The 14,948-nt window shown below is 36.9% G+C and overlaps 1 protein-coding gene across 1 annotated transcript in view; it reads right to left on the bottom strand.

Annotated features, from left to right (window-relative positions):
- Positions 1–14,948, bottom strand: part of LOC104034806 (coiled-coil domain-containing protein 170) — a 61,974-nt gene that overhangs the window by 45,507 nt on the left and 1,519 nt on the right. The window contains exons 3-5 of the mRNA XM_075707913.1: positions 14,452–14,693; positions 12,776–12,941; positions 11,069–11,791 (exon numbers count right to left, since the gene is read on the bottom strand). Of these exons, the coding sequence (XP_075564028.1) occupies positions 11,069–11,791; positions 12,776–12,941; positions 14,452–14,693 (1,131 nt within the window). The remainder of the gene's footprint in view (positions 1–11,068; positions 11,792–12,775; positions 12,942–14,451; positions 14,694–14,948) is intronic.

Below are 14,948 nucleotides of genomic sequence, written 5' to 3'. Positions count from 1 at the left end.
AAATCTCGATTAACACAAAGCCTTAATATTTTTATGCAGATAACATTCCTGACCTTTTCTTTTTTTTTTCCTTTTCTGTCTCCAACTGTTCTATTACGTGAAGTACCTAAAATATTATGCTGCTGGCTAGGGAGCCCAACCAAAAGTTTTTATAACTTCAAACACGGTGGATCAAAGCTGCTACCACCACATGGTGCAAAATGCTGATCCAGCATAAACTCATTCTGCAATTCAAATCTATTAAATACTTTTGACAGGTTAAATTCGTACCGACGGTCTTACGTAAAACCATCATAAATCTGGCACAAGTTTTAATGTCCTCTGCAAATTTAGACAAAAATATCATCCTGGATTTGTCCAGCATCTGACGACAGCCTAGTCTGTCCCACTACCAGAGCAGCATGCAGATGCAGGATTAAATGATTGTGAAACTTTGTCCTAACTTTCTTAAGCATGTGCTTGAGCGCACTTCCCCATCGCTAGTCCTGCAGTGCCACGGCTGGTTCAAGAGCTATATTTCAGCCACTTCTACACCCTTGGTGATGGGGAGAGAATGCTTGTACAGCTGTATCTTACTGTAAACCACTGAATCTGATGAACTGTAGTGAGAGTAACAACAAAAGAGGCAAGAAAAAAAAAGAATGAAGAAAGCAGAAATTTCATATAACACTCTGAAAAAGAATGGGGCAGTTTGAGGGTGTGCAATACCTACTCTGCAAGCCATTTGACTAAGAAAAAAGGATCTTATTACAGGATACTCACACTTTAAATATTTTAGGCTTGTTTGCTAAATACTGCAGGTAAAGTTCTCAAAAGGACTCCATGTTTCTTCTTCCTTAAGAGGGGCAGGAAATAACAACTTAGGAAGCGTTACTTCAGGGTTTTTAGTTAAAAATAATTTCAAGGAGTCACTTCCATGAATAAGATTCTTCGTGTTTTGTTACAGAAAATACATGGACAGGATCTTCTCAGCCTTTCTGAGCAAAGTGATGCAGGATCTCTTGAATGTATATACCTAATAAAGTCACTCTAATTTTTAAAACAGAAAATAATAATAAAAAATTTACTACAATCTTTCCCTTCCATGAAAGAGTTCACTGTTGAGGAAAGACACTAAAACTGATCTGGGATATGAAACCCTAATTCCAGTAGCCAGTACACTCAAAAACCTGACAAGTGAGATAGGAGCAGATATTTAGTAACCTGCAGAACTAACTGAATTTTCTGTAAGTAAATGAGAATGGATGTATCAGAATAATTTTAAAGCTAAAAGTCACATGACAATGTGGATAGCTTGCCACTCACTTGATGAAAGAGACATCCTTTTTATCTTGTGGATATGGATGGATGAAGAGCAATTCTTCTGAGTACCCTCAACGGTTCCATGTTTCTGGACACTTGAACCAGAGATTCCCTGGCAAGTGACACAAATCAGCTTAGATTACCTTTCAAAGTGCTTAGTATGCCACAGGCTAAAATGACATTTCTGTATCAATATCTGTATTTTACTAGCAAATCAGTCTGCAGACTTCTGAGAACTTAATAAAAAGAAAACAGAAATGTGTAACATAAAATGAGAGGCCCACTTAAAAGAAGAAAAGAGAAGGAAAAAAAGAAAAAAAAAGCAGCTTACTGGGGCCTGCAGGAACACTGCAAGAGTGACACGTACAGATACATTGTCATTGTAATAGACAGACCTGATCTAGTAAAAAGGTCCCTAAAACACTATTTCTTCAAGAAAGAATTCACAAAGTCCTCAGAGCCAAACCCATTCTTAAGAATGGAACGATTAACTCCTTAATCAAAGGTGCGATCTTATTTTTATTATTTGAATTGCTTTCACATATTTTCATTAATTAAAAAAAAAAATCAAAAGCACTACAAAAAAAAATATATCTTTGGCATTGTATTTTAAAACCAATTTCAAAAGAACCAAGTGCAATCATAGTATTTAAGCATGCAGATATATACTTAACTTTTTTTCCAAGTTTTTGACAAATCTCAAGCAAATCCGACAGAGGTTAAGTCAGAATGATGCTTAATTTCCTGCAAATATTGTGAAACAGACAGCCAAGCACAGAATGAACACTGAGATGCCCCAACTGAATGGAAAGTCTGCAGTACACTTCCGTGTATTATTACAATGTGTAATGAAGTTTGTTGGTTTGTTGGGGTTTTTTGTTGTTGTTTTGTTTTGGTTGGTTGGGGAGGTTTGTTTGGGTTTTTTTGTGATGCCTTTTGGTTTTGGGTTGGTTTTTTTTTTCCCAAATGCCCCATCAGGAAGCAAGGCAAACTACCAGGTCTTCAGGTACCCATGGGACAGAATCTAGGGGGAAAAGAAAATTTTGCTTCATTAATTCTGCTATTCACAGATCTTGTAATTTAAATACATCATAACAATTGCTTAAAAGACTAAATCAAAATATTTAATATTAATTTTGAAAATAAATTTTTTTTTTACTAACACTATAAAAAAAAGCTTTGTTATTAACCTGAAGCCATCAACATCAACACCATATTGAGGTGAAGTATTTGTTTTATCATGTACACGAATTCCAAATTATTTCCTGAATGCATATACACATTTCAGACTCATTACCTAAAAGCAGCTATAGCTGAGGTAGAAAAGAATTGTACACTAGCAACATTAAAAAAAGAAGATGAAATTTATTTCTCCGAAAGAGATTCAGGGAAAGTTCAGTCCACAGGGCTTAATTATCTACAAAATTTAGCTAGAATAACTCTAAACCAGCCACATTTTTACAAATACTTGGCATGAAAGTCATGGGCACAACTTGCCAAGGTTCTCGTTTGCTTGCCTTCCAAAAGGTGTCAACTCCAAAAGCACCGTATGTCCCAACACCAAGCTGTGCTCCTCCTCCACCCCCTCAAATCACTAGTATCACATCCTGTAGTAGAGAAAGTTTTCTTGAGGAGTGCCTTATCCTCCACTTACCTACTTCAAAAAATAATGAAGAAATCAAGACGGGACTTATTCCCATTTTTTCTTTGTCATCTGACGCAGAAGTCTGGCTCACGATCAGTGACAGACGATTTGATGTGGAGATCCTAAACATGGCTTGAACATACAACTTCAGTTAACAAAGGGAGGTACTGCCTCCCTGGAGGTAATTTCGTAACACATTTACAGACTTCAAGGTGGAAAAGGCATTAATGCAATTATATTATCAGGAAAAAATAGGCTCATGAGAAAGTGGAGAGACAATATCACTAATATGATTAAGATGTGTAAGTTGTATGTGTGTAAATTGTGTCTGATACCAGTTACTACTGTAGATCTGACAGTGGACAAGCTTAAGAAGGATTAACTAGTCTGATTAAGTCTAGCTGTTCCTCTGCCTAACCAAAATGGGAGTCCTTTTTTTTTCCCCCCCAAAACACTGTGTTTAATGCTGTCCTCATCCCATGTGAATTTGCGCAGCACAACTAAACTGATGGAGACATCTTGTGGGGTCAGTAAATCTGAAGGAAATAAGCTGGTTTTACAACCCTGGACTCCCCCACTGGGACAAAGCGGGGTGGTGAAAATGCAATATGCATACGGAAGAACTAATCAGACTTGGGAAAGATGTGAGATTTTGACACAGAATCTGTGTAAGCATGATTCCTTCCCCCCATATTTCAGGTCTGAGCAAGTCATTTCCCAGAACCATCAGGGAAAAAGAAATCACTTTTGGAGAGGTATTCCTGAAGATCTCCTATGTGGCAATAAAACAGTTCAGCCTGCCTATGAGCAGATACTAAATATCTTTGGATGACAAAACAGTAACCAAACATTTTTATGATAGCATTACTAGATGCCTTCTTATCTTGTAAGGGCAGAATAACCATGGGCTGAAAACAAGAAGTTAATTCTGAAACACAAGGCAAACAGCAATAACGAAAAAGCAAAGCTTCATGGTGTAACAAACACTGTACTTGCACTTCCCAAAGAATATATTCCAAAGTTTTGGAAATTACAGTTGAACTTTTTTTACTTGTAAATTCAAGCGTTATGTCCAAAATACAAGCTATGTTTTAGTGAAGGAGAAACAAGGAGTACTAAGATAACATCCATGCAAGCAAATATTTAGTTAAAAATATTTTATGCACAGACTAACATATCTTTATCTGTCTATGTATGGAGACATAGGAGAAGAGAGGACACAGAGTAACACTTTGCACAGCTGCTTTCCAGCTCAGGACATCAGCAGTAAGTGCACAATGTTAAATGAAAGCAAAGGAAAGAAAAATGATACTTGCAGCTACTGGAACACAAGTATGGTTAAAAAAAAAAAAAAAAGAAAGTCAACAACAATTTATTAAGAAATTATTTTCTTTGAAAATCTAAGTTTTTTCTTTGAAAGCTGCTGCTGACGTATTAGGTCATTTGCAGTTTGGGGAACTTAAACCAGATATCAAGTCTTCGAAAGTCTAAACTCATTTCATGCAGTTATTTTGGTAATTCTCTGTATGTGGAACTTGGGTTTCCACATATGTATGAAAACCCCCCGATTTGCACTGGGCAACTAGCTCCTGCTAATGCTCCATCACAATGCAGAAAAGTAGCAGTAAAACTTCCAAGGGCCAAATCTAACACCACTGATGCAGTCAAAGCTGCACATCCAATGCATCCCAAAGGCATTCAAGCAGAGCTCTAATTCAGGATTGCTTGAAATGAAGAACACAGCCAACTACAGAGAAATGGGGATAGTGTTTGTTCACGTGACGATATTGGAGCCCCTGCAGCAAGTTGCAGGCCCTTCTCTGCCTGGAGGAATTTGAACTTTATCTGTCTCCTAATTCCCTAACCTTAGGCGATGGGTAGACATACTCCCTGGGCTGAAATAGGGCAGATAACACAAGAGTCACTGGAGGGAAGGAAGAGCAGGTGAAGGGATCCTTCAGCTAGCTTGAGGGAGCGCTCCTGGACACTGACCTTTTTCCAGAATTGTTTCGTATTTTACAAACACAGATCCTAGACCAAAATAGCAATTATATATGTATATAAGCCATCAAGGACAAGAACCCAGTATACTTCCTGATCTACAACAGCCAAGACATTTTCCTGGGAAGTGGAAGAGCTGAAACCTATTCCGGGCCTTGCATGGCTGTTACAAGCCAGTTCTGTTTCCCAAACGACCTTCCTAGACACATCACCACTGAAGGCAAACACGTATTTACCAGTTTGCGGGTCCTTCTCTGCTGCATTATTTTAATATACACAAACATTTTAAAAGATTGAGCCTTGCTCAGCTATTTGAAGGAAACTCTATGCGGTTACATCTGGCACGGCATTCTGTATGTTAATGGGTAAGGGGGAAGAAAGCCTGAACTTCAGGGATGAGAGTCTGAAGATGCTCCTGCGCCTTGTGTCAGCATTAAGCAGCACTGCACTGAATACAAAGGGTTTCCGTACAGCCATTTCCATACATGGAATAGGAGGTCTGGATGCCTTCTGCCTCTGCTCCATCATCCATTTGCCCAGGCGTCAGGCACTCTATCTCCACATTTGGTAACAACCAAGTCCTCCTTTAAAATTAATCCCTCAGTGAAATACCACAGCTGCAAGCAAAACTCAGTGTGAACTGCACATCGGAAGATGCAGCTACCTGTATCATCAGGCCCTTTATCAATTACAGTCACTTAGCATCAGCCTCACCACAACAGTATGACAGTAATCAATTAGTTAACATTAAGAAAGCAACAAAAAAGCCCATAATATATATGCCTTGATATATCTTACCTTAGTCTGCTCAGCTCAATCTTTTACTTCATTAAAGATTTGGAAGGCTTAAGTGGAATCCCAGGAAAGATAAAAGAAATTCCTACAAGCATGAAAAATTCTCTTCACAGGAAGTTTGAAAGACTACGATTATGTAGCTTACTGAAGAGTGATAAAACAAAAGCAGCATACTAGTACTGAATATGTTTATTCATTGTATATGATCATATGACATTTTATATTTCTTTCCCAGTGGTAAGAAAGTCAAATGAGCCAAACCTCAAAAAGAAGTGTAACTAAAACCCCACAATATATCTGCAGAATTCACAACTGTAAACCTGAGACACAACATGGATTAATTAATCTATATAAATTTATTTAAGTGGACTTTTTATTTCCAGGGCTGATAGAAACAGAAATATATCTGTGTCAGCTAGAATAAAAATTCACAGTTTTGAAAACCTATTTTAGGGAAAAAAAAAACCCATAACCAAACAAGAAAACAGAAACAGTCGATGGTATAGGACATCTTTTTCCTCACATGCTTTCTGCCACTGCCATATTGGAAAGAAATAAAAGGACCATTTCAACCAGCGTATTTTCACAGTTTTATTTTAAAATCCTTAGGTAAGTCTTAGGTGATTTTGAACTTCTATTTTTGCTTTAAATAAAAGCCATCCCAAACTTTTGGTCTGAAATTTTGGGTAAACAGAAGGCTTGTAAGCAAACAAACTTTAATGAAAAAAACCGTAACAGTTCTGTACAAAATTCCACTTTGGAATTTATATTTTAGACATGATTTAGGTTTTTTTAGATTAAAAACATTTCATGTGGTAATTTTCATGCAAGAATGAACATTTTTCCTACGCTGTCTGACAAGGTACAGGAGATAAATACGCTTCACATGGAACAAGTAGTTAAGTAGTTCAACCATGAATGCAAATACACTATGAACTTCAAAGGAACTATTTCAACAACAGTAGTTAGGGTTTACAGGACATCAGTAAGGTGTGTAAAACAAAATGATTTGGAAATATTTTGGTCACAGCAAGTGTAACACTAAAATATTTCTATTTTTGCTGAGAACACATGGAGCACCTATCATTTTGGGAAGTGATCCTGATAATGACAACATCAGCTGCACCAACCTTAAGTAATTACCAGACAAAATTTAAGAGATTCTCAATGCTTTTTAATGTTTTAAAATTTGAACAAGAATACTGGTAGAGTAACAAGGTAGAAACTCCCCTAATAACTACCCTGTCTTGATGAAGGGAAACATTTTACGATACCCATCTCTTGCATCTGTATCTTTCAAAACTCCATTAGATAAATATGCTTTACAGGTTTTTGAATAAAATCTGTTTCAGAGGAAAAAAAAACCCAGAACTAAGACCTGAATTATTTTAAGTTGGCTTTCCCAGCCACTGAAATGGTATAACGATGCTTGACTTTTGCACAAAATTACATAATTTATTTCAACATTCTTGCAACAGTTTCCAGTCATACAATCAACTTATTTTCCACATCAATTTAATTTAAGAAGCCTTATATACATACAGAAGTCTTGTATATATCTTATCTAATGAATTATCAAGTATTCAGACAGATGTGTGTAACTGGCTTTCACTGTGCCTGTGATGTTACTTTTCCTCCTGTTTCATCACAAGTTAAAATCATTGCTATCAAAAACCATTTTACAAATACAGTTGCTCAAAAGGTAGAATAAAAAAAAGAAACAGAATTCAGAAGGCATTGGTCTGTTGTGGTCCTCAGAATTACTGATAACGCCCTTCGTTTTGCTATAAATATTCAAATGGCACATGAAATGAAAATCTCAAGAATTTGGGTATACAAATCAGTAGCTCCTGAGTTATGCTGTTCAAGCATTTTGGGCAATAAGCTGTAACACAGATGTACAGAAGCAACTTTCTTGAATACTCAAGAAAAAATATTATGCTATATTATAGCATATGCTATTGTTACAGCATATGCTTGATGTTTTATAGTAGTGAATTCCACCTAAATGCAGTAGGCACATGCTGCCATTTCATGATGCTGTATTACACAAGTAATTAACACTGAGTATCTACAAAAGCATCCCGATTTTCAACTAAACTGTAGCTAACCCACCAGCAGAGCACAGCGCCTCATCACCGTATCTGTCTTCACTACTTCTTTGTGACATAGGAGAATATAACATTACAGCACCATTATTTCTTTCCATAGAATCAATCCAAATTTTACAAAAATATAGCCAACCAACAAACAGAAAAGTATGCTGCATATTCAGTTCTGTCTATAGATAGCACTTTGCAATTACAGCTATAGAGTCAAGCAATTAAGTATTTGGAAGTTACGGCTGGACATTCCTCATATAACTATGTAGTCACACTGTATATAACCATATAAACTTCTTGTAAGGGACAAAGATGAAAAGTGCTCATTTAATAAACTGGAGAAGTAATTTAATTTGTTTTTGTTTTTTTTTTCCCCAGCATGACATCATGTCTTACATTAGCATTCAAATGCAAATGTCTTATGGTACTCATGAAATCACCACCCTACTTCCTCACAAACATTAATGCAACAATCTCCAATGAGATGATTCAGTAATACTGAGCAAATACTGCTGCATCTCCTAAGTGATTTAGCATTTTGTAGGATTCTATTTATCATAACTTCAGAATATTAGTTTTCACTGATCTGCATTGTGAGTTCCCAGAAGTAACAGCTTGAAAGCAACCTGGGCACAAAGAGACAGATTAACAAGCAGTGAAAAATGAAACTGTTTCTCAGCACATGTAAGAGGCAGATCTATTCTTCACAGGTGGCCTCAACAGTGGCCTTCTTGTCCATTACACACTTTTAAACCTCTCCAGCAAATTAAGACAGCACCTTACAAACAATCTGTCCACAGGCAAAGCAAATTTCTTCCCCTAATCATTTTGTCTCTCTGAACAAGGTGGGAAGTTTTCATTGCATATTTTCCACACCCTCCATCCCTCTGCTCTTGACCCAAAGTTGTTGCTTCAAAGTGTGTCTGAAACAAGTTAACAGCATTTTCAGATGAGAAACTGAGGCTCCAGTGCCCAGATTCATCGTGTCATTTACATATTTGATCAAAGCACCAAAGCTGCAGTCCCCCTGAGCTCTCTCCAGTCAGAGAGACCTTCAGCAGTCTGACCGTCAGCTCTCTTGACTGGATTTCTAATTTATGCAGTTTAATAATCAGGTGCCTAAGGATGAGCACAAATTCATCCTTTAGGAGTACAAAGCCAGAGACACAAAGGAGATGAGAACACTAAACCCAGGTCTCAAAAGTAGAACCCTACCTACCATATCACATTGCCTCCTGAAATTCCTAGCATCTTAGTTTTTAACTACTTGACCTTGCAACTTTGAAATACTAATATACTTTCCAATGTAAGAAGAACACAAACATAAATAATCAAAGTCATCAGCAGTTGGAGCGTATTTATCCACTGTGTAGATCTTGATTGTATGAACACAATAAGCAGCAGCTGATTCTCTCCACTTCAGAAGACATGCTTTGCCAGTGACTTCACTGACCAGAAGGGGAATCCAGCTTCACTTTCAAAGCCTGAAATAGGTACAAAATATTGCCCCATCTTCCCCCTCCCACTTCTTTAGGCCTGCCAAGGCTTACCCTTGCCTTAGGTTAACCGTAAGTGCAAAAGTCTTTCTAAATCCACTTTCTACCACACAGTCATTCTTAATTCCCTTGCCATAGCACCACTTCCAAAACGTACTCAAATAAGGTCACTTCTGTGCCCTCCTTTTCACTGTGTAAGATGCATGTAAAATGGAAAAGGAAAATTCTCTGTCTACTCTTGTTCTCTATAATGTAGCCACCCTGGCTACCAGGGGCAAGTTCACCTCATTTTAGCAGCTCTAAACAAGAGCATAACCCAGTCAGACTCCACGGGTAATTCTGCCGCCATTTTCTAACAAATCTGTGGCTATCACTGCCATTACATCAGTTGCCTATCAAAGGCCCTATATCAAACCGTAAAAGTACTTTAAGACTGAACAGAATCTATTTTTAACTTTTCCTTTATAAATGGATAATGCATTTCCACTTCCATTTCACTTCACTCTGAAAAAACACTAAAATATCCCTAAATTTTCCCAAAAATTCTGAGTAATTTGAGATGAGGGTAGAAGAGAAGACATGGGCAGGTAACAACTCTGATTAGCAGCAACCTGTATGGCGTATGCTTCTCTAGCATACGCTTCTCAGTGCAACTGGGGTTGTATTGCCCCCATGAAAATTATGGCATCTTTCTTAAAAAAACAAGTACATTTGACAAACAAAGAAAATATCACAATGGAAAGAGGCAGCAGTGCTTGAACCACAAACACTGCTGACAGACAATCTTTAATTCAAATCTGTATTAAATCTAAAATCCAATTAATATAACTGGTTGAGTTGGTTGGTTTGTTTTGGGGTTTTTTGTGTGCTTTTTTTTTTTTTGTAGAGGTTCTTAGATAAACAATATCTTCCATATTCTTAAAATGAGATTGCCCTTTCTCCTACCAAGAGGGACAACTCCCCTCCTACAGGTAAACTGGCTAGCAACATCCACTTGTATTTTAAAATTACAATTTAATTTTCAAATTCTAAATTAATATTTACAAGGTATCACCCAAGAACTCTTCTCTTAATGCACAGCGAACGATACTCAAAACATCAAAAGTTATTTGTCCATGGACACAAGAAGCAAGTAAAAAACAATTTATGTAATAAAGTCTTGGTAGAAGTCAACTCAATTTTCAACAGTCCTAAAATACAATCCTGCAATGGGTTGCAAAGAATCTATGTGTAATTAATTTGTGCATTCCCTAAAATATTAGCTTTCATGCAATGCATAGATGGCATGTGGAGCACAAATTATACTGAAATAAGTAAATACACGCGAATGTGGGATCAAGGAAATGGTTTCTGAAGCAGATTTTTCACTTGTTAACCATAAACTCTCATATCCACTGATGAAGACAAGATGTTATGGACAACTACATGTTCATCTTAAACATCTGCTGACATTGGACACTACGAAAACAAAATATATTGAAATGCAGATTGATTTATGTAAACAACGACAGTTTGTAAACTTTTGCACAACATTAAAGTCTTCTGTGGAACAAAACCAACAAATCACTTGGGAGGAAAAGGTACAAACAAAAAGAAAATCTTTGCTGAAGCCAAGCGTGGAACAGAGAAAGTAGCTAAAACTCAGACTGAATCTCTCTTTCAGAATATTAGGAACCATTTAACTAGAGAGCAGCATCAAACTGAACTACGCCGTATTTTCCACTCACCATCCATTCAGGCTCAGAAGCCTGAATTTGTTCACCTTGTCCAGGTTTCAGGCCAACCTGAGTGTCAGATTTCAGTGTTCTCAAACTACAGAGGGGCGCAGGATGAAACTTGTTCAAGGCTTGATGAAACGGAACAGTATACTCCCATTTTCTATCTCCTGTTAATTTTCTATAGTTTAGATCACCTTTGAAAAGAAGCAAGTTTGACTTCTGTAGGTCAGCATACAAGTCAGGAGCAACTTCAGCCATACTGGAAAAGTCATGTGGCAAAGTCCAAAACATGTGATCACGGTAAACCCAAACTCCCTTTTTCAAATTGCCCTCCCAGTTTATCCCACATCTAGACATCCACATATGATTAGCTGACTGCAATTTTTTAATAGTCCAGTTAAAATCATGCTTTGTGGTATCTGACACATACCATGGAATACTTTTTCCATGAAAATGGACTTCAGCAGCTAGCTTTGACGATAACAGGAAGTCAGCCAACACAAGATCACTTACGAGTTCAAATCCAGCATTATCCAGGATTATGTCAACTCTAACATTACTTTTTTCTGTATTTCTTTTTTTGGTGTTTACAAGTAGTGACCAAAGTTTTTCCATATCATTCACTAAGATGTAAGGTATCATGTTTTCCAGGGATTGTAAAGGACTAGATTTCTGAGAGCTGTCTTCACCAGCTGAAAAAGAAAGGTCACACTTATTGCCCCACAATGACACCTAGAAAGAGGAAAAAACAAAAACATTTGCTAAGTATCACTGTAGTTACATTCTACGCTTCACATACACTAAAGATTATGTATGTTTGTTCTTATTTTAGGGACATGAAGGCTCTAACTCCACATTTTCCTCCAAGCTTTAATAAAATTCAACTTCTTTACAGAAATTTTAATATACACAAGATTTTGTGGAAGAAACCAAACAATGCTCTGTATTTATGCAGGCATCAGACACATGCATCAGAAGTGACAAAGATGGAAGACTTACATCAATGTAAATACACCGATAGCAAAGCTTAAAGCACAAATATTCTCCATACTGTAATTGCAGAAAATATCAGTGGGAACGCAGAAAAAGGAGTAATAAAAGCAGGTTTATTTTTTTATTACATGCAGCCAAGTAAGAGCTTGTATTTTAAGTACACACTAATGAGATCTTTATAAAGATTCATCAAATACTTGGTGTGCACTGCTGCCAGCTAATGGACTTACCTGTAATCCTATGATTTTTGTATTCTACCCAAAGGCATTATTTTCTAAGAATAATGCAGTTATAAAGGTTTTAAACCACTTCAGGTCCAGACTGACTTCTAACTTTTTTTCCACAGAAATCTAAAAATTTTTAGAGTATCAATAAAATGAACTGTTTTAAAATTTTACAGTTAAATAACAAAAAGGCCATCTGGAACTTGACTTAAAATGTTTTAGAGACACTGGTTTTGCAGGACAATAAGCTGGGTTTTCAAACACACAATGAGGACCAGCAGGACAATGAAAATGTCACATTTAATACAAGTAACCAAAATTTAAATATTTCCAGAGTAGCAGCAATACCATATGGCTGTCAGGATTTCATCGCATTTTTACAAACAGAAGAGCTATATTCTAATTTCCATATGAAGTTCAGATTCTTTATAACCTCAAGTTTTTGTTTGTTACATAGGAGAGATATTTTAAATTCTTATGTTAAGCACCACGAGTTTACCTGCAATAGCTTAAAAAGTTCCTCCTGAAGTTGCTTTTCATCTAGATCCTTGATGTTTTTAAGAAGTTCCTGAAAGTAAGTGCATAAGCCAATAACAGCCTCTTGGGATTCGAAGAAATTTTGAGCCTTTCCTTCCTTAAATACATCAAAGTTGTCAATAGGTGGGCTAAAAATAGAAGGAGAACAAATAAATTGACATACTTGCCACATTTTCCATGACAGCACATGAAACAGACCTGGAAATGCAAGCTCAAAGCTCAGCTTTTTTAGGCCATACTACAAGCCCTAGTTAGATTTTCCACTTCTAATTTGTCATACTAGATTTTCACACATCTCAATAACAGCCTGATGCCATCTCACCGAAACAGACAGTATACAAGACATCTTTATATTTCTAGCAATATATTCTGAAAGTGAACAAGTGTTCAGTCGCAACAATTCTGGGAACTACACATACAGTGACCATTTTGAACTCCAGTCTTCAGACATGCAGAATTAAAACTGTAACGTTCAAGTGAACTAGCATAGTGAATTGCTGGCCCAATTTTAAGTGTGTTTGTGTATACTGAAGTGTACTTCCCACACTGAAGTCTCTTACAGCGATATAAAGTTATTCTTACAAAAGTTTTTAACTAGGACTTTAGAAACAACATGACAAAGATGACAAAACAATTCAATTTTTGCAATATCTAAGAAATATAGACTCATCTATTATGAGACATATTTGCATGTGCACCTTTTGACAAATGACTGAACTTCCATCTAAGCACATGCTTAAGAGCAGCTAAATAATGGAGATCAAGAAACTTAAAGCTTACTAATGAAAAGTATCTGCTCAGGTTTTTTTAAGTGCAATCCAGCAGATCCATCTCATATTTGAAGTTTTTGCTACAAGAGTTCAAATTACGCAATATACCAGTAAAAGCAGAGTCCCATTACTGTGTTTGCATCTCTTTAATACTAAGAGCAAATCCAGTACGCATGGAGCTTTCAATTTTTTTTTTTGGCAGCAGCGGGAAATTAAACTGCTCATTCCTACCCCATTACGTTGTACTGGCACTTCTCTGCAGTACCAGCACAACAAGTTTTTCCTGCCAAGTTATTTTTAACCAGGATCAGCTCCCAAAGCTCGATGCAACACACGGTCTGCAAACACTGCTGTAACTAAGAAGATGGTGTCGAATGAACAACAGGGGCTGCTTAAGCTGGCCCTACTGCTACAAGAAACAGTTCTCAAACAGTAACTTCAGATTTTGAGAAGCAATACAAGTCAGAATGCCCAACACATTAGTGGCTCCTACATTCTGTGTTTTAGGCTAACGTACATCTTAAGAGGTAATTCTAGACTAACAATCCTTTTCAAAACGCTAAATAACTTTCATATCTCAATGCACATTAGTCTGCAAGAAGGTCAAGCTACACAGTCAACCTTAAGAGTTTTTGTGTAGACCAAGTCGCAGAAACTGAAGCATAAAAAAACCTAGTAAGCTTCACATTCTGCTGCACTGAAGAAGTATTAATTTTAAATCTGAGGTGTGAGATGAGGGAAAAGGAATATGGTAAAAGCTTAAGATTTTCCTTTATCTTACTCCCCAGCTGTCTTCCTTTCTCCTAAAATAAAAATGGGAAAGAATAATGTTTTGCAGAATAATATACCAAGCTAGTAAATAACTTACTTCTGTGCTAATGCTGCCTGAATTCTTCGATACATGTAACACTCTACATATAACCAAGGGGACTGAAACCAACTTGGTTCTCCATTTCCATTTGATAAATTTCGTTGGTAGTCTAGGTATTGGTTCCACAGTGCAGCATCAGGCAGCTCATCTTCTAAAGGGGTCACCGGTTTGTCCGTTTGCAGTTCATTCCGCAGCTTGGAAAGGAAAGATATAGCTCTCTTCTCTGCTTCAACACCCTTCTGAAATAAGTGGACAACAAAAGTTCCTATTCTGAACATTATTCCTGTAGAGACGCAGATCGACTTTTCATGAAAGAGGTACGTGGTAAGTTGTAATTGCCAAATACGAGTCCCCAACAAATCAGAGCTGAGTCAACCAAACACGTTTTGGTGAACGAAGCTCATCTTACACCTAACATCCATCCTAAAAATGAAATGTGCATAGGACTTCTTTTCTACCTCAGAAACCAGACTTTTTGCTTATCAGAGGGGAAC

Source organism: Pelecanus crispus, chromosome 3 (assembly GCF_030463565.1).
Source record: "Pelecanus crispus isolate bPelCri1 chromosome 3, bPelCri1.pri, whole genome shotgun sequence".
NCBI classification, from domain to species: Eukaryota; Metazoa; Chordata; class Aves; order Pelecaniformes; family Pelecanidae; genus Pelecanus; species Pelecanus crispus.
This window is presented reverse-complemented; position numbering and strand designations above follow the sequence as displayed.